Genomic DNA, 21080 nt, shown 5'->3' with positions numbered 1-21080 from the left:
CCTAAGCTCAGGAAATACATATCACACATAATACTTTCCTAAAGCGAAAACAGATTCCCCAGCTCTCTCTCTCTCTCTCTCTCGCTCTTGCTTTTCCTTGCTCTGATTTTTTTTCTTCTCTTCCTAACAGCAGAAAAAAATAGCTCGGGAGCCGGACAACATTCTTCAAGCTTAAACCAATGCTCTTTTTTAAGACTCGGCCATCGTGTTTTTCTATCGATGGTCAGAGTTTTCCACGTGATCCAATTTACATTAGAATAAAGAGCTCTCTTTCCAACAGCTGAGGTTTCTCTGAAAGGTTTCATCTGTGTATTTCTGACCACTGTTTTTTTTTTTTTTTTAACTGTATTCAGTAGTAGGTTACTCAATAGTTTACGGAGGAATGTTAATCTCAGTGTCCTTCAGTAATCTTACTGTATATTTCAACAAGTGAATATATTAATATCAAGGTTGTTATATCCTATCATATCTGGGAGTCTTTTAGTTAATATGAAATGAACTCACAGTTCATCACTTTGTGTCAAAATACAATCGTGATTATTTGAAATATGGAGATCGGCTTCTTATAGTAATTAATACACACTGCACATAATACAAACAACGCCGATTCAATGGCAGCAAACAGCACTAATGGAATTTTCTTCTACGCTAAAAAAAAAAAAAAAGGTCAGTCACTGGCTAAACCTCTCATGTTTCCTCAGGCACTGAGCATTTTTAACTTCACAGGAAGCTTAAGAAAATAAACTGGGCCATCCCATACATCTTGGCCATGTCTTTTAAAAAGGGGCATGACCTTATAAAAAGCTTGTGATCACGAGCGAGTCAGATCAGGGGTGTCGATCTTTCTTTCCATGATCACTCCAGACACACTTCGACGTGGAGCTCGTCGTTTGCCAATTCCCCAACCCCAAATCACACGTCTTTCCTGACGTTGACTCAAAGCGTTTGCCGAATCGCTTTTGGATTTCTCTCAAATCCCTTTAATCCACGGCAGCTCTCATAATAACAACATGACACGCTGAGTGCATCAGTGTATCAGTGCATCAGTGCATCATACAGCGCATATTTACACGCATGGAGGATGATGATGATGCAATTTACACACCCTGATTGCACGAATAAAAAAAAAATCACACTGGAAGAAATTCGGGATGCAAAGATATGACACGACACGAGTTTCTTTCCTTTCAGGAGGATGTTAAGCAGTCGTGACCTCTATAGCGTGAGGGAATTTGGCTTGGAATAGCTGTCCAACCCAGTGTGTCACTTTTTCCTTTGTAAACTTGGATACAGTGGTGGGTTTTTTTTTGTTTTTTTTTAGTAGGCTGACAAGCACAGAACATCATCATTATTATTATTATTATTATAAAAAAGAGGGCTTCACAAAAAATGCCTCAGTATCCAAATATGAGGTTTAAATGAACATATTTACGTTGCGTTTCCTAATAAACAAAATTGAAGATTTATAAGATCACGAACCTATTTCGAGTCACTTTTGGACGAATACTAAATTCAAGCTTGATTTTTTTATTCTCTTAGCAGATTTCTATTAAAAAAAAAAAAACAGCCTAAATGCTTAAAATCAGCAAAAGCTAGAAATGAATTAAAAAATGTCTAGAAATAGTTTTATTGTAACTGTAATTGTAATAACAGGAAACAGTAGGGGGGTGAAATTGGATTGCATTCAAGATGTTTTCACTTGCTCGTCTATAGTATATAGATTTCATTTTTGCAGTGTAGACTGGTGGCCAAGTTTAGACTAGCCTACTCATTAGGAAGTCTAGTAAACACTAGATAGCAGACATATGAAAACAGAATCATTTTCAAAGCTCAATTTCAGCTCCAAAGGCGTCCAGCTCGCGTGGCCCTGGTTAATGATTATCTAATAAGACCAAGCTACCAGAAAACTGCTTCACCTTTGTACACTAGACTGAAGAAGAAGGCTCCATCCTGATCCTAACCATGCTCCCTTCTTTCCACCTCGAACCCTTGCGCAGAGCAGAGCACAGAGTGTTTGTGTTGGTGGTTGAGTATATATATATATATATATATATATATATATATATATATATATATATATATATATATATATATATGATTATGATAATAATAATAAATGCTACTATACCAGAGAGAAAAGGTTGGAATGGCAGTCCTCGAGGCTTGCCCCGTTCGCCACCCAGTTCGCTGCTGTAGTCATACTGGTCCGCCGATGGTTTCCTCAGTGTAGGGCATGTCGAAATCCTTGATCGATCTTCAGCTTATTAGGATCGAGCCCACGGTGCCCAAATGGTTCCGTGTTTAAAGAAAAAAAAAAAACCAGCAACTACAGGATCCTTGTGTATAAGGCTTGATTTCTGTATGAGGTTGGATTTATTGTTTTGGAGGAAAAAAAAAGGCGTGATGATGGAGAAAAGGTGTGTGTGTGTGTGTGTGTTATATGTGTAACGGAGAATCCTGTCCTCATGCAAATCGATTCTTTGTTTCACTGATCCGGATGTGCGCGGAAACACCGGGCCGAGCGGCTCTCTCAAACCGAACCATTGTCCTGTCCGAGTCTAGCGCGCGCGGTGTGGTGTGTAACCGTGGTTTCTCAAACCGAACCGGGAGACACGACGAGCCGCGTCCATGCCAGATTATTTCCTCCTTTCTTCTTCTTCTTCTTCTTGCTTGATTGTTTTAATCATTAAAAAAAAAAAACAGCCACCTATAATAATAATCACACTGCTGCTGCTGCTGCTGTAATCCAGTAGTACAGGGGTTTGTTTTGTTTTTTTGTTTGGTTGTTGTTGTTTTTTTTTCTTCTGGTTGTCTTCTTCTTCTTTTTCTTCTTTTTCTTCTTTCTCTAAAAACGACAAAATCCATCCGATTGTCTGCTAAATATTGACCATCGGCAAGTCGCATAAGAAGTTTCCCATAATCCCAGTGACACGTTTTATTGAGCTGTCTCGGTTAGGAACAATAAACAGAGCGCGAGAGAGAGGGAGAGAGAGTGTGTGTGTGTGTGTGTGCGTGTGTGTGTGAGAGAGAGATCCACAGCATTCCGCGCGAGACACCGACACGAGGGGGGGGGGAATATATATATATATATATATCCGTGTTTGTAATATATATATATATATATATATATATATATATAGCCTAGAATTGCATTGCCTTCTTCTTCAGCACGGAACCGTTCCGGTCCTGACACACACACACACACACACAGATCCACGGCATTCCGCGCGAGACACCGACACGAGAAAAATAAAAAAATATATATCCGTGTTTGTTTGCAATATGATTTTTTTTTTTTTTTTTTTTTTTGGATATAGCCTAGAATTGCACCGTCTTCTTCTTCAGCACGGACACTGTGTGGTCCTGACGCACACACACACACACACACACACACACAGAAGGAATGCCCAAATCTCCGTTTCACTTTGTAGCAACACACACTGCAGGGCTAAAAATAAAGCCTGACCCTTTCCGATCCGACCCGATCCGATCCAATCCCATCAGTCACGATATTCAGCTTAAGGATGCACGATCCAGGAACAAGATAACAACAACAACAACAATAACACAATTCTGCCTCAGTCGAAAGAAAAAGTTCTCAGCGCCACCAGGAACAGAGCAGAACAACAGAGAGAAAAAAAAATCTTCCTTCCTTTTTCTGTTAGATCATTACGAAACGTCCTCTCTCTCTCTCTCTCTCTCTCTCTCTCTCTCTCTCTCTCTCAGATTTCTGCTGGTCTCAAGTTGCTTTGTTTCACATCCGATCAGATTTTAAAGCGCATTTTCCAGCATTGCCTGTTGTAGGTTATGATTGCAGGCTGTTTTTGCTCTCAAGCAAGCCTGAAGTGCTGAACTGTAACCTAATGAAACCAGAGATGTGAGTAGAAACATGTCGAGGCTGGTGCAAAAAGAAAAAGACTTATTATGTGTGTGTGTGTGTGTGTGTGTATCCTTTAATTGCGCATGCATGGGTAAGACAGTATAGTATAATTGCGCGTGCATGGGTAAGACAGTAGTATAATTGCGCGTGCATGGGTAAGAGTATAGTATAATTGCGCGTGCATGGGTAAGAGTATAGTATATTTGCGCGTGCATGGGTAAGACAGTATAGTATAATTGCGCGTGCATGGGTAAGACAGTAGTATAATTGCGCGTGCATGGGTAAGAGTATAGTATAATTGCGCGTGCATGGGTAAGAGTATAGTATATTTGCGCGTGCATGGGTAAGACAGTATAGTATAATTGTGCGTGCATGGGTAAGACAGTAACACTGGCAAGTTGAGTGTGTTTGTAGTGAAAGGTATGCAAATTAGCTGTGTGTGTGTGTGTGTGTGTGAGAGAGAGAGAGAGAGAGAGAGAGAGAGAGAGAGAGTGTGTGTGTGTGTGTGTACAGTAGCTGGAATATTCTCGCACTATTCACGCATAGCTATGTAATGGCGGCCGCCAGCCTGCCAAAGAGACTCGCTTTCCCATTTAACCAAGTGGAGCGCTCACGTGATCAAAGCGCACTACCGTATTAAACAGTGTATTAAAATAATGCACAAAAAAAAATCCCTCCAACAAAAATAGCAACCCATTTTGACCTTGCATACTGTCGATATGAAAGCCAGTCTCGAGGCGCCAGGTTTACTGCTCTGATTTAGTTCAAGGGATTACATCAGTGTACTTAAATATTTGATTATAGGATTTGCTGAAGGAGAAATGTCCCAATTTCTTTAACATTAACCGTTTCCCTGCATGGACTCTAGCACACACACACACACACACACACACACACACACACACACACACACACTTCATAAATGTATCATAATAGCCTATAATTGGTGCCCTTTCAGAGACTGGTTTTAAAAATGACCAGAGGTGGACAAAGTGCCCAACTTCATTACTTACACTACCGTTCAAAAGTTTGGGGTCACCCAGACAATTTTGTGTTTTCCATGAAAAGTCACACTTTTATTTACCACCATAAGTTGTAAAATGAATAGAAAATATAGTCAAGACATTTTTCTGGCCATTTTGAGCATTTAATCGACCCCACAAATGTGATGCTCCAGAAACTCAATCTGCTCAAAGGAAGGTCAGTTTTATAGCTTCTCTAAAGAGCTCAACTGTTTTCAGCTGTGCTAACATGATTGTACAAGGGTTTTCTATTCATCCATTAGCCTTCTGAGGCAATGAGCAAACACATTGTACCATTAGAACACTGGAGTGAGAGTTGCTGGAAATGGGCCTCTATACACCTATGGAGATATTGCACCAAAAACCAGACATTTGCAGCTAGAATAGTCATTTACCACATTAGCAATGTATAGAGTGCATTTCTGATTAGTTTAAAGTGATCTTCATTGAAAAGAACAGTGCTTTTCTTTCAAAAATAAGGACATTTCAAAGTGACCCCAAACTTTTGAACGGTAGTGTAATGCTGCTTTTCCACTACAAACGCGGCTGAGCCGTGCCGTGCTGAGTCGAGCTGAGCGGGGCTGTTGGAGTTGCATTTCGACTACAACCGCGCTGAACCGTGCTGGCTGGAAGTGGGTGGACACATTGGGTGGAGTTAGCGAAAGTGGGTGGACGTCACGTGATGTCGTTAAGCAGCGCAAACAGTGACATCAGTGACAGTGGTGGAACAAGTCAGAGCCGGGCCGGGGGCGGGGCAAATGACCGGGCCCTTTATTAAAGCTTATCATAACATCATTTTAGGCTACAAAATGTCCGCAACTGCGGTGTTTACCAATTTCAACACTACCGGGTGCAACTATGTTATTTAGTACATCAAGTCCTTCAAATGAACATGTAACTCAGAAACAAAAAACATTAGGATACTGTACATGGCTCATAATAAAACATCAATAGCCTATACTGCGCACATTATTTGAAGGGCATACGAATGAGCGCTCAGAGGTTGCAACGGTGACAGGAAGAGTCAGAAATAAAAGGAGAGCGGTGCAAACCTCACTGAATGCACTGTGTTTACCAATTTCAACACTACCGGGTGCAACTATGTTATTTTGTACATTAAGTCCTTCAAACGAATGTAACTCAGAAACAAAAAAACATTAGGCGACATACTGTACATGGCTCATAATAAAACATCAATAGCCTACTGCGCGCATTATTTGAAGGGCATACGACGAGCCTTGCGCTCCGCGAACTCGTCCACGATGCTCTGTATGTCACTGATTCAGTGATCTTTTAAGCGGTAGTCTCACGACCCGAATAGTAAACAATAAACATGGAGGACATGGTGTCGTTAGTGTTGCTGGTCTTGGTGCTGTGGCTTGTTGTCACCGACAACGCCAACAGATACTGGCAAGAGCGTATAGATGAGGCGAGGCGCATAAGGCTTCAGAAATTCTCGCAATTCGTAATTATTCTTCTTCCGGGTTTGCGGTGTTTACAGATCCCAGGGCTCGCGGGGCGTGTGTGGGCATGTGAGGACACGCCTCCTCACCAATCAGTGCACGGGGGAGTGTCTGCTCACGCCCCCAGCCTCACTCGGCACGGCTTGGCTCGCTTCAGCCCCACTCCAAAACGGTGCGAGTTTTAGGGGCTAAGCAGGGCTGAAACGAGCTGAGTCGTGCTGGTTTTTGGTAGTCGAAACGCGAGCTGTGTCGGGCTGAAGTGAGCTGAAGCGAGCTGAAGTGAGCTGAAAAAGGGTAGTGGAAAAGGGCCATAAGTCAAAGTACAGATCCTACTGCTCAAATGTTACTCCTATACAAGTGAAAGTTCTCCAGTCAAATTTTTACTTAAAGTACTTGCTTTTAAAAATACTTAAGTATTAAAAGTACATTTTCTGTCAACGCATTGTTGACATTGTATTGCTACAATGCTTACAAAACCTAACGCTGTTACCAAAGATAGAATTCACAAAATGAACACACGCTGTGCCATCATGGTGGTTTAACGTTAAAGTGCATATCCTGGACCAATTTCGTGGGTTTTTTTATATGAAAGTATGTCCCTTTACACACTCATCCAGAAGGGTAATTTTGCACAAGGCCATCTGTCTACAGCAGAAAAAAAAATAAAATAACAAAACACGTCTGGAAAAATCCCAAGGGAGTCTGGAGCCAGATTCGTGACGTCACCTGCGGAAGCGCCAGCAGGCTGCGCGAGCTTTGCATGGTTTCAGTGCACAGCCTGTGTAGACCAAGTTTAGCAGCTAGCGATTTTGCATTGAAATATGGAATTGTCATCTGAGCGCAATGTTACTTCACCTTTGGATGAAGAATATAATGAGATGTCAGGATTATTTCTTACCCTGGCAACAGTCAACTTGTGAATTGCCAATTGTCTTGGTCTTTTTCTCAGCTCTGCTTGGTCCTCAGCTTCAAGGGCCTCAGTGGATACGGAACTTCACCTTCTGCCAGGGGAGACGAACACAGCTGGCTCCTTTGGTGACGCTGACACAGATGGAGACTGTGTTGCTTTGGGCATTCTGACAGATGGAACTGCGTCTTTTTTCAGATCAAGTTGCCTCGCGAAGTCCACTTCCCACTGCAAATAGTTCTCAAAGTTGTCGGGCCTTGTGAAGTGAGCACCGCAAATAATGCTGTAGTCTGTAGCATGTAGCCAATTTTTCTGGGTGCCTCGCACGAAGTGCTCCCATTTCTCTCTTATTGTCCGGTCTTTTGGAAAACGATGAGTACTAATCCCATCAAGACTGGTGTTGCTACACCCTCCTACGATACATCTGTTCACCATTTTAATAATTACATGATAACTTTGAAGAAATTTGCAGAAAACCACCAGGTCGTTTTCTCATAAACAAACCAATGCTGACGTAGGATTCAGAGGGAGGCGTCCCGCACGTGACGTCACGAAAATCAATGTTTGCCGGGAAATCCAAATGGCAAGTTTTTTTCAGAGGCGGACCAATTTGCCTCAAATGGCTTGATTTCAACTGAATTTTTCTGGTATTGCGCAAGGTAAAAAAATTGCACAAAATGCAAAATGCGACAGATATTTGACCAAAGTTTAATATAAAATAGGAGAATTACATTGATCTTGCTCCTGAATTTACCTGTGATATGCACTTTAAGCTAGCTCGTCAGTGAAGTTCCACCTGACATACTAGCAAACACTCTTTTCAAACTCGAAATCATATTGGATAGCTCACGCTACTAGAAAAGAAAGATTTCTACATTCTGTTTATTTGGCAAGATTATGCTAAAACATATTTCTGAAAGGACTTCAGATAAGTTAACATTATTCGTGTTAGCGTAACTTCGTTTTTACATGCTAACTAACAGTGTCCAAGTTAACTAGCTATGTGTAAACATTAGCCGTGGACAAGGCTACGAGAACTTGGCAGGCAAATCCATAGAAAGTCATTTGACTAATCAGACTGCATAGCTACGTTTGCAACATTATCGCTAGCTCTAAAAGCACAGATGACTTCACTGCAAGCTTTCTCTTGGAATAAAACGTTTACATCCCTCAATATGCTTCCGCAAGTCGGACAGCGAGTTTTTGTAGGCCGTGATGTGGTTCGTTTTCAGCAAACAAAGTAAACATTTAAAACAAAACGAAACTTTAATCCTTTCAGGAAACTGAAACATGGGCTCTAGGTAAAGCCATGAGTGCGTGCATTCGCCAGAAGATCCACCTCCTTCCTTTCTGCCATCAACTGATCGTGTTAAATAATGCTGCGGAGAAATCACTGAACTTGATTTTATACAGTCTATGGATGTGACGCGACCCTAGTGATTACTGATAGACTGTCTCAGTGTCACCTGCAAAAAAAAAAAAAGAAATCGCAATTTAGAAAGCAAAAGAAAAAAACATCCACTTTCAAAGCTGCTTCATAGTAACGAGTAATGAGGACCTTGACAGAAATGTAGTGGAGTGAAAAGTACAATATTTGTCTTTCAAATGTAGTGAAGTTAAAGTCAGAAGTTTCCAAAAAAAATAACACTCAAGTAAAAGTACAGATACTCAAAAAGTGTACTTAAGTACAGTACTCAAGTAAATGTACTTCGTTACTGTCCACCTTTGGAAATGACACATAAACAAACATTTTCTTGAACAAAAAAATAATTCTCAAGAACTTTTCTAAAACATGTACACACCTAGGGGCATAGAGCGTACCACTTGACCTTGCATGGCATATGAGGAAACCCGCACAAACACGGTAAGAATATGTGAAACTTGACACAGAGAGTAACTCTCGTGATCAAACTGGGGACCCCAGAGCTGTGAGGTGACAATACTACCCACTAGTGTTGTAGTCAAGGCCACCTAAACCGAGACCAAGACCAGAGTGTATCAAGATTGAGATAGGACTAAGACTTTAAGGGGTTGAGACCAAGTCAAGACCAAGATCAAGGCAGAGCGAGACCGACCCTGTGTCCGAAATCGCTCAGTCGTTCACTACTCCCTACTCCTTATATAGGGAATTACTATATAGAGGACTATATAGTGAGCTCATTGGTAAAATTAAAAAATGCTTTCGGACACTAGTCCGTCGCGCTTGTATTTATGTCATTACTATCGCACAATGACTGAGAGTTGGCCTAGTGGTTAGTGTGTCTACCTCTTGATTGGGAGATTGCGAGTTCTATTCATGGTCAGGTCATACCAAAGACCATCATAAAAATGGTACCTACTGCTGTCTGGCAAGGCACGCTGCAATACAGATGCGAGTGGGGGGTCAAACTCTCGCGGTTACCAGAGGACTAGCCCCGCACTGTAACCCTAGCTATGTAACAGGCGAAAGGCTATACAGAAACGGAGATCGGCACCACCCTATGCGCCACATGGCATGGGAAGGACTTTGATTTGACTTTGACTGTTGCACAATTGAAACGTGCCAGATCTCAGCTGGGTGGTCGTTTTTCAAAATAATAAATGCATGTATGGTGGCACGGTGGTGTAGTGGTTAGCGCTGTTGCCTCACAGCAAGAAGGTCCGGGTTCGAGCCCTGTGGCCGGCGAGGGCCTTTCTGTGTGGAGTTTGCATGTTCTCCCTGTGTCCGCGTGGGTTTCCTCCGGGTGCTCCGGTTTCCCTCACAGTCCAAAGACATGCAGGTTAGGTTAACTGGTGACTCTAAATTGAGCGTAGGTGTGAATGTGAGTGTGAATGGTTGTCTGTGTCTATGTGTCGGCCCTGTGATGACCTGGCGACTTGTCCAGGGTGTACCCCGCCTTTCGCCCGTAGTCAGCTGGGATAGGCTCCAGCTTGCCTGCGACCCTGTAGAACAGGATAAAGCGGCTAGAGATAATGAGATGAGATGAGACATGCATGTATTTCTGTGATAAATCCATATTATCCTGAGCGTATTTCCCACATTAATCAATACAAAGTACCTGCATCTTTCAGTTCTTTTAAATCAAGGCTGAATACTTTCTTCTTTGCCGCTGCCTTTTATTAAATCAAATTTGAGGCTTTTAATTTGATTTCTTTCAGCGTGACCACAATGCATGATGGGAGACATTGCTTTGGTTAGTGATCATCAGTTGTACACTACTTTTCGTGATGCATTGTGGGATACTTTGAATGCACTATATAGGGTGCAAATAATCCTCACTAAGGTTTCGGACAGCACTACAAAATGGCGTCCTCACTATATAGTGAGTAGGGAGCGATTTCGGACACAGAGCGAGTCAAGACCAGGACCAAACCAGTGGGTGTGAAGGAGGGTGGAGGGATGGGGAGGGGTGACAACCGTTATCAGTAATGACAATTTTGAATTAGCAATGAGTCATGTTATTGGTCACATTTGAAGCAGGAGGTTTTACATCCAATCACAGTAACAATTTGTTAACAAATAAATCAGACAGTACATAGTGAAATCCCTGCAGCTGTGGTCTTGACCGATCTTGAAATAAAATCCCATAGAGTCCTCTGTGTCTGAGACTAGACCAAGCAAACATGCAATCAATTTCGAGACGAGACCAAGACCTTCAAAAAGTGGTCTTGAGACCTATCTCGAGTACTACAACACTACTGCCTACTGTAACTGTACCAACTTTCAGCAAATCATCCTAGAGCACATCATTCATTCATTCATTCATTTTCAGTAAGCACTCAGTAAGTCCTGTTCAGGATCGTGATGGATACACAGCCGGCCTCAGAAACACTAGGTGCAATGGGGGAATATGATTGCATAAACTAAAATTTACGCCCAATGATTCAATAAATATCACTCAGATGCTTTTACGGAACAAAAATATTCTCATATGAATTTATCTTGACACTCCTAAAAATGTCTCTTAAACATCTAGCTTATTATTCAAATATCTCATCTCATTATCTGTAGCCACTTTATCCTGTTCTACAGGGTCGCAGGCAAGCTGGAGCCTATCCCAGCTGACTATGGGCGAAAGGCGGGGTACACCCTGGACAAGTCACCAGGTCATCACAGGGCTGACACATACTGTAGACACAGACAACCATTCACACTCACATTCACACCTACGGTCAATTTAGAGTCACCAGTTAACCTAACCTGCATGTCTTTGGACTGTGGGGGAAACCGGAGCACCCGGAGGAAACCCACGCGGACACGGGGAGAACATGCAAACTCCGCACAGAAAAGCCCTTGTCGGCCACGGGGCTCGAACCCGGACCTTCTTGCTGTGAGGCAACAGCGCTAACCACTACACCATCGTGCCGCTCTTATTCAAATATTATCTCATCTTATTATCTCTAGCCGCTTTATCCTGTTCTACAGGGTCGCAGGCGAGCTGGAGCCTATCCCAGCTGACTACGGCAAAAGGCGGGGTACACCCTGGACAAGTCACCAGGTCATCACAGGGCTGACACATAGACACAGACAACCATTCACACCTACGGTCAATTTAGAGTCACCAGTTAACCTAACCTGCATGTCTTTGGACTGTGGGGGAAACCGGAGCACCCGGAGGAAACCCACGCGGACAACATGCAAACTCCACACAGAAAGGCCCTTGTCGGCCACGGGGCTCGAACCCGGACCTTCTTGCTGTGAGGCAACAGCGCTAACCACTACACCACCGTGCCGCTCTTATTCAAATATTATTAAGAAATTAATATTAAATATGCACTATATACAGATATACATAAACTAATAAGATTATCTTAAAAGACACTTCTTCATGTCTTAAAGTAATGATGGATGTCGTTTCTGTTTACTAAGTTGAGCGGTTCTTGATGTAATATGGATTACTAGTTATGGTGTGGAATAGGGCTATTTACTGTATTTTTTTTTTTTTTTTACTATTTGATCTCAAACGCATTAAGAAGACAAGAAACTCATCCACTAATTAACTTTTGACGAGACACACCTGTTAATAGAAAAGCATTCCAGGTGATTACCTCATGAAGCTGGTTAAGATCATGACAATAGTGTGTAAAGCGTCATCAAGGTAAACACTGGCTACTTTGAAGAATTTAAAATATGAATCACACTTCATTTTTGTAATACGTTTTTGTTTACCACATAATTCCATATCTGTTCCATATGTTATTTCATAGTTTTGATGTCTTCAGTATTGTTCTACAATGTAGAAAATAGTCAAAATACCAGAGGTGGACAGTAACGAAGTACATTTACTTGAGTACTGTACTTAAGTACACTTTTTGAGTATCTGTACTTTACTTGAGTATTATTTTTTTTTGGAAACTTCTGACTATAACTTCACTAGATTTGAAAGGCAAATATCGTACTTTTCACTCCACTACATTTCTGTCAAGGTCCTCGTTACTCGTTACTATGAAGCAGCTTTGAAAGTGGGCGTTTTTTCTTTTCTTTTCTAAAACGTGATTGGTTTTGTTGCAGGTGACACTGAGACAGCCGATCAGTAATCACTAGGGTCACGTCTCTTCCATAGACTGTGTAAAATCAAGTTAATGATTTCTCAGCAGCATTATTTGAACACGGTAAGTTGATGGCAGAATGGAAGGAGACGGTTCTTCTGGGGAATGCACGCACCCGTGGCCCATGAACCCATGTTTCAGTTTTCTGAAAGGATTAAAGATTCATTTTGTTTTAAATGTTTGCTTTGTTTGCTGAAAATGAACCACATCACGGCCTACAAAAACTCGCCGTCCAACCTGCGGAAGCATATTGAGGAATGTAAACATTTTATTCCAAGAGAAAGCTTGCAACAAAGTTGTCTGTGCTTTTAGAGCTAGCAATTGCTATGCAGTCTGGTTAGTCAAATGTCTTTCTATGGTTTTGCCTGCCAAGTTGCCATCGCCTTGTCCACGGCTAATGTTTACACATAGTGACTAGCTAGCTTATTCACATATTCACTGACTAGCTAGCTTAATGTTAAACCACCATGATGGCACAGCATGCGTTCATTTTGTGAATTCACATTTCTGTCTTTGGTAACGGCGTTAGATTTTGTAAGCGTTGTGGCAATAATACAATGATGTGTTGACAGAAAATGTACATTTAATACTGAAGTATTTTTAAATACTTCAGTACTTTAACTTAAGTAAAAATTTGACTGGACAACTTTCACTTGTATCGGAGTAACATTTAACCAGTGGGATCTGTACTTTGAATTAAGTAATGAAGTTGGGTACTTTGTCCACCTCTGCATTACACAAAAACCTATATCTGTACTTGTTAACCTATAGTTAATAATTAGTTAACAAATTTACCTAATCCCTCTCAGTGCTCAGTAACTCTACTGCTGCTGCCTTTGACCCTCTCCTGTTTCCCCTGGGTATAAATATATGATGGTTACAGCCATCATCTGGGGGAAGACTCAAGAGAGCACATAAGAGACAGACGCTTGTTAACCTGCACATCTAGGCTAGATACTGCTTATAAAACATATGTAAGGAGATTTTAAAAAAAAATACTATTGTGTACAATCAAGAATATTGTTTTTAAAAGTTTCAAGTTTCAAAAAAAGTTTTAAATGTGAAATAGTTGAAAATTTTCCAGGAATTAGATGCATGAGCAGACTGAACCCACGCTCAGTAAGGAGGATGGTGAGGGAGGCAAATAAGAACCAAAATATCACATTCACAGAATTGTACAGTTAAGCTGGTCCTTGGGATTGTCACTATATCCATCCATCCATCCATCCATCCATCCATCCATCCATCCATCCATCTTCTACCGCTTATCCGGATCCGGGTCACGGGGTAGCAGCCTAAGCAGAGCAGCCCAGACTTCCCTCTCCCTGGCCACCTTCACCAGCTCTTCTGGTGGAATACCGAGGTGTTCCCAGGCCAGCCAAGAGATGTAATCTCTCCAGCGTGTCCTGGGTCTGCCCTGGGGTCTCCTCCCGGTGGGGCATGCCCAGAAAACCTCCCTTGGGAGGTGTCCAAGGGGCATCCTAACAAGGTGCCCGAACCACCTCAACTGACTCTTTTCGATGTGGAGGAGCAGCGGTTCTACTCCAAGTCTCTCCCGAATGACCAGGCTTCTCACCCTGTCTCTAAGGGAGAGCCCAGCCACCCTGTGGAGAAAACTCATTTCTACCACTTGTATCCGCGATCTCATTCTTTCGGTCACTACCCATAGCTTGTGACCATAGGTGAGAGCGGGAACATAGATGGACCAGTAAATTGAGAGCTTTGCCTTTTGGATCAGCTCTCTCTTTACCACAACAGACCGGTTTAGCGTCCGCATCACTGCTGACACTGCCCCGATCCTTCTGTCCAACTCCCGCTCCCCCTTACCCTCACTTTTGAACAAAACCCCGAGATACTTAAACTCCTCCACTTTAGGTAGCAACTCCCCCCCTGACCTGGAGTAGGCACTCAACCTGTTTCCGGCTGAGTGCCATGGCCACGGACTTGGAGGTGCTGATCCTCATCCCAGCCACTTTGCACTCGGCTGCAAACCGTCCCAGCACATGCTGTAAGTCACAGATTGATGAAGCCAACAGGACCACGTCATCCGCAAAAAGCAGAGACGTGATCCTGATGCCACCAAACCAGACACCCTCCGCCCCTTGGCTGTGCCTAGAAATTCTGTCCATAAAAGTTATGAACAGAACCGGTGACAAAGGACAGCCCTGGCAGAGTCCAACATGCACCGGGAACGAGTCCGACTTACTGCCGGCAATGCGAACCAAACTCCTGCTCCGGTCATACAGGGACTGAATGGCCTGCAGTAGTGGGCCCTGAACGCCATACTCCTGAAGCACCCCCCACAGGGCACCACGAGAGACATGGTCATAAGCCTTCTTCAGGTCCACAAAACACATGTAGACTGATTGGGCAAACTCCCATGCACCCTCCAGTACCCTTGCAAGGGTAAAGAGCTGGTCCAGTGTTCCATGACCAAGACAAAAACCGCATTGTTCCTCCTGAATCCGAGGTTCGACTATTGACCGGACTCTCCTCTCCAGCACCCTGCATAGGCTTTCTCAGCGAGGCTGAGGAGTGTGATCCCCCTATAGTTGGAACACACTCTCCGGTCCCCCTTTTTAAAAAGGGGGACCACCACCCCAGTCTGCCAATCCAGAGGCACCGTCCTCAACCTCCAAGCAATGTTGAAGAGGCGTGTCAGCCAAGACAGCCCAACAACATCCAATGCCTTCAGGAACTCAGGATGAATCTCATCCACCCCCGGAGCCTGGCCACCGAGGAGCTTTTTAACCACTTCGGCAACCTCAGCCCCTGTGATAGGCGAGTCCTCCCAAGCACCCTCAGACTCTGCGTCCTCCTCTGACAACATGAAGGTGGGATTGAGGAGATCCTCAGTGTATTCCTTCCACCATTGGATGATGTCCCCAGTTGAGGTCAATAGCACTCCATCCTCGCTGTAAACAGTAGGGACAGAGAACTGTTTTCCTTTCCTGAGCCGCTGGACAGTTTGGCAGAATCTCTTTGAGGTTGACCGAAAGTCACTTTCCATGGCCTCTCCGAACTCCTCCCACACCCGAGTTTTTGCTTCAGCGATTGCCAGAACCGCATTCCGCTTGGCCCGGGATTGAGGAGATCCTCAATGTATTCCTTCCACCGTTGGATGATGTCCCCAGTTGAGGTCAACAGCACTCCATCCTCGCTGTAAACAGTAGGGACAGAGCACTGTTTTTCTTTCCTGAGCCGCTGGACAGTTTGGCAGAATCTCTTTGAGGTTGACCGAAAGTCACTTTCCATGGCCTCTCCGAACTCCTCCCACACCTGAGTTTTTGCTTCAGCGATTGCCAGAACCGCATTCCGCTTGGCCCGTCAGTATCTGTCAGCTGCCTCTGGAGACCCACAGGCTAACCAAGCCTGATAGGACTCCTTCTTCAGCTTGACGGCTCCCCTCACCACAGGTGTCCACCAGTGGGTTCGGGGATTACCGCCACGACAGGCACCAACAACCTTGCAGCCACAGCTCTGCACAGCCGCCTCAGCAATGGAGGTGCAGAACATGGTCCACTTGGACTCAATGTCCCCATCCTCCCCCTGTATGCAGCTGAAGCTCTGCCAGATGTGACAGTTGAAGATCTGACAGACGGAAGCCTCTGCCAGACATTCCCAGCATACCCTCACTACTTGTTTGGGCCTGCCGGGTCTGTCCAGCCTCCTCCCCCACCATCTGATCCAGCTCGCCACCAGGTAGTGATCAGTTGACAGCTCTGCTCCTCTCTTCACCCAAGTGTCCAAGACATACGGTCGTAGATCAGATGAAACGACTACAAAGTCAATCATCGATCTGCGGTCTAGGGTGTCCTCGTGCGACGTGCATTTATGGACACCCTTATGCTCGAACATGGTGTTCATTATGGCCAAACCGTGCATGGCACAAAAGTCCAACAACTGAACACCACTTGGGTTCAGATCAGGCAGGCCGTTCCTCCCAATCACACCCCTCCAGGTTTCACTGTCATTGCCCATGTGAGCATTGAAGTCCCCCAGTAAAACAATGGAGTCCCCTCATGGTGCACTGTCTAGCACCCCACTCAAGGACTCCAAGAAGGCCGGGTACTCCGAATTACCATTTGGCGCATAAGCGCAAATGATAGTCAGAGACCGTTCCCCGACCCGAAGGCGCAGGGAAACGACCCTCTCCTTCACTGGGGAGAACTCCAATATGACTCTGATTGTCACTATATATCACCTCCATAACAACAAGCTGTTTGTTGACAGCACCAAGAATCTTTGGATGGACAATTTAAATTATGTATTGTAGTCAGATGAGTCCTTAATTGAAAGTTTTTTGGCTGTGAACTGCAAACAGGAGCATAAAAAGAATACATGTGCAACCTAGGAATATAATATAAGGAATATAAAGGAGCTTGAACTCTTGTGCAAGGAAGAGTGTACCAAGATCCACCACATGCATTTTCCAACATTGCAGGATTACAGGAAGAGGCGCCATTCAATTGAGGTTTCATCAAATATTAAAGGAGAACTGAAGTCATTTTTAAACTTTTTTTCTTAATTAACTTGTTATTCAATTACATTTTCGGTTTTAGTAACCTGATTGGCAACTAATTGCAATTAAATATTATACTTATCGGCCTATTCTGTTTTTAGCCATGTTGAATTTAGTTCGTTTGGTCCATGGCAGGCGTCACTTATCCATGCGATCTTCACGAGACTTGTGCAAGGCTTTGAAACGTGAAGTGTCAGCCAGGTGTCAGTGCAGCCATTTTGAAAACTGTTTTCCAAACGAAATATTGCACAAAAACGAGTTTAAATGATGATTACTGCCTACTTTTTTTTTTTCAAACTTTCCTGATTGCTATCAAAACAAACAAAACTTCCGGCTTGATTACATCAGCATTCGAAGGAGGGCGCATGCGTCTTTTGACAATGTTGGCAGGTGTTGGTCATTTTGATTTCTGCTGTACGTTTTACTTCCGTCCTACGATGTCTCGCACAGGTCTCAACGAATCTCGTTTACAGCCACTGCTTCGACATATGGACTGATATATTACATAGCATATTTCAAACACTCATAACTTGCTATAGCAGTGACAAAATAGCGATCAAAAATGCATTCCTATATTTAATAAAATGAGACAAATAGAATTTCGATAATAAAAAATTTGCCTTCAGTTCTTTTTTAATTGAAGGGGTGCCAATAATTCTGAAAGCAGTGTGTGTGTGTGGCGGGGGGGGGGGTCCACAAAAACAACACTTTTTACTAACAAGAAGACAAGATGCCTTTTTATTTATCACACATACACTCAAGCACAGTGAAATGTTTCCTCTGCATTTAACCCATCTGAAGCAGTGAACACATGCATACACAAGTGAGCAATGAGCACACACACATATCTCCAGAGCAGTGGGCAGCTATGCTACAGCACCCAGGGAACAGTTGGGGGTTAGGTGCCTTACTCGAGGGCATGTCAGCCCAACCTTCACCCAACCTGCATGTCTTTGGACTGTAGGGGAAACCGAAGCACCCAGAGGAAACCCACGCAGACATGGGGAGAACACGCAAACTCCACACAGAAAGGCCCCCGTCGGCCACTGGGCTTGAACCCAGAACCTTCTTGCTGTGAGGCTACAGTGCTAACCACGACACCACCACTGGTGCAGTCACACAATAAGTTTAAGCTCACAAACCACTCATTGCATGCCTTACGTATTTTCTATATTCATTTTATGAAGTGTAATTACAATCCTGGCACAATTAATTACAGGTAAAATAATACTGTATATGGGGTTTAATGATATTTAATGGCATTGTGTTTGAAATGCAAAAATATAATAGTCAGTATACTGTATATACTCATGACTAGTACAAATACTGTATATGTTTAGGATGACGGACGAGTTGTGGAAAAAAATGCAAGTGAAAGACAATTTAAAAGAATAATAAATTGTGCTACAGTCACTGTAATATATGGCCTTCAGAAGTAATGGAGAGCAATGAGCAGATCCCATAATTCATAAATGATAGTAATGACGGTCATCTTCAGCAAATGTTTTAAAGCAGACTGCCAACCATGTGTAATAATAATGAAAAGATATAACAATTTTCAATTACTTCTCTTTATCTTTAAATAAAATGGCAATCATATTCCAATAAGTGGATATTTAGATCTCATAACTCAATAGATAATAGGGAGCTTTATTACTGCATTAACTGCTGCAAGTAAAAGAAGACGAAGTCCTGTAGAGCCAGGTCAGATCCAAAAGGAAAACACTAAACATCAGCTGAGGAATCAATGCAGTGAGCGGTATTCAATTTGCCAAATTATGGTTATTTTGGCGAGCATTGTAAACCCCCGCTGTATCTGATAACCTCTCGGAGTGAAGTGGCTTTTGGCTTTGAGCCGTTTCTTATAGCTGGGAGGAAAAGAATGGAGTAGAAGGCAGAGAGGGAGATGGAAGAGATATGTATCAGACTTGGCAAGAGCTGAGCCAGGCATTTATTGATCAGGTCTCTGTAGAAACACGGCAGAATTCATCTGTAGTTTCTTCACCTTGTTCAATATGTCCTCAAGGCCTGGAAAGGTCTCACTTAAACAGCATTGCAGCTTTCTTTGCTAGGTGTCTTAGTGTGTAAATCCTCTGATGTAGCCTAATTATCTTTGAAAAATTAGAGGAAAATTCTACAGCTGTGTCAGATAAATCATAAAGTCAGCGTTAGCATTAATTTCCTCATGGATTGATTATATTATACTTGGTTGCTAATACTAAGATTGATAGTAACTAATGAAAATTAATTATAAAGTGAAAATGTACTCACTGAACTGCAAAGATTATTATGGTGAATTCTAGCAAATTATTGCGATAAATTTTTTAACACTATCACTTTCTAGCAAGTTCTTTAACATTAATTATTATACATACAAGGCACTTTTTCAATGGAATAAAAATGTGTTCTATTCCCTTCTAGTGGGCTCCATTCATTTGGTTTGATAGCATGCAATATTGTTAGCATATCGCTTATCCTATGTGTATTACATCACTCTACCCAATGGAGAATGAGCATTCAATATGGTTTACAATATTGCATGGTTGTCAAAACAACATGATGTCACATGTTGGAGCTGATGGGAATATTCAGTGAGAAAGTTTTCTGTTGCGCATACGCAGAAGCATTTCTTTGTTCGCCGGGAAAGAGAAAGACGTGTTGAACACCTGGAAATGCTTCTGCGCAGGCTATTAAAACTTCATTAGGTATTCTTCACACATAAGAGAAAAACCAATGGACATCAAAAAACTGGAAAAGAAACACGTTGGAGACGTAAAACTTCCGCACTAGCAAGCGACTGTGATAATTTGTAAACCAACATGGCCACCAGGTTTCCTTTGTTAAATATGGAAGATTTTGAGAGAATTTTCAAAGAGAAAGATGCGTCAAACACCAAAAGGCTATATTTACAAGAGAAAAACAGGAGTTTTTGGAGTTGGACCGTTTTTATTGTTAGAACTGACTTTGTACATGTACATTGGATTGACAGAACACTGAATTATATTGGATCAGAATCAACATTGGATATTGGTAAGTTACCCCCCTGTTCTTAACTTTTTGTAAAATCTATAATTGTTCCATCGAATGTGTATGTATTATAATAATAATAATAATAATAATAATAATGGCTTTTTTCATGGTATATCAGATATATTCCATTCAACTAGTCTTCAACTTTGACTTTGTCTTCGACTCCTTCAATATCATGCTAGCTGAATGAAATATACAGTGCTCAGCGTAAATGAGTACGCCCCCTTTGAAAAGTAACATTTTAAAGAATATCTCAATGAACTGTCACGGAACAGACAGGAGAGGAGATCAAATGCGCTCAAACCACAGTTTATTAATAATAGGGGAAAGGGGAGTTGGAAGAATGTGTGTGGCAGGAGAACTGAGAGGCAGGGATGGCTGGTGGTGACGTCTGAGGTCTCCCATCCAAGTACTGACCAGGCCCAACCCTGCTTAGCAGCAGAGATGAGACAGGACCAGGCGTAGTCAGAGAGGTGTGGCTGTAGGGCTGAGCAAGCTGGAGATCAGGTGAAGGTACAGGAGGGGCAGGCAAGAGGCAGAGTCGACAGAACAGAAGGCAGATCAGGTTACCGGGGCTGGAGAGCAGACAGAGTCAGACAGAACAGGAAATCTTCAGGAGTCAGAGTAGTAGGAACACAGAGCAGGTTATCAGGCTGAGAGTTGCAGACGATCTGACACAGGGGCTAGGGAGAACTGCAGCTTAAATACACACAGGGGGAGAGCAGGT

General features: G+C 42.8%; 1 protein-coding gene and 1 long non-coding RNA gene across 7 annotated transcripts in view; one reads left to right on the top strand and one right to left on the bottom strand.

Annotated features, from left to right (window-relative positions):
- LOC132875645 (mediator of RNA polymerase II transcription subunit 13-like) overlaps window positions 1–3842 on the bottom strand; it is a 232009-nt gene extending 228167 nt beyond the window's left edge. For 3 of the 6 annotated variants that reach the window (XM_060912571.1, XM_060912574.1, XM_060912573.1), the window contains exon 1: window positions 2129–3842. In XM_060912571.1, the coding sequence (XP_060768554.1) occupies window positions 2129–2200 (72 nt within the window). In that variant the 5' untranslated portion in view covers window positions 2201–3842. The remainder of the gene's footprint in view (window positions 1–2128) is intronic. The other 3 variants (XM_060912572.1, XM_060912575.1, XM_060912577.1) reach the window with 1 other exon arrangement.
- The window catches only part of LOC132875646 (uncharacterized), a 32324-nt gene continuing 14975 nt past the window's right edge, over window positions 3732–21080 (top strand). The window contains exon 1 of the long non-coding RNA XR_009651867.1: window positions 3732–3877. This is a non-coding gene — a long non-coding RNA (uncharacterized LOC132875646). The remainder of the gene's footprint in view (window positions 3878–21080) is intronic.

This window comes from Neoarius graeffei, chromosome 28, assembly GCF_027579695.1.
Source record: "Neoarius graeffei isolate fNeoGra1 chromosome 28, fNeoGra1.pri, whole genome shotgun sequence".
Lineage (NCBI taxonomy): Eukaryota > Metazoa > Chordata > Actinopteri > Siluriformes > Ariidae > Neoarius > Neoarius graeffei.
This window is presented reverse-complemented; position numbering and strand designations above follow the sequence as displayed.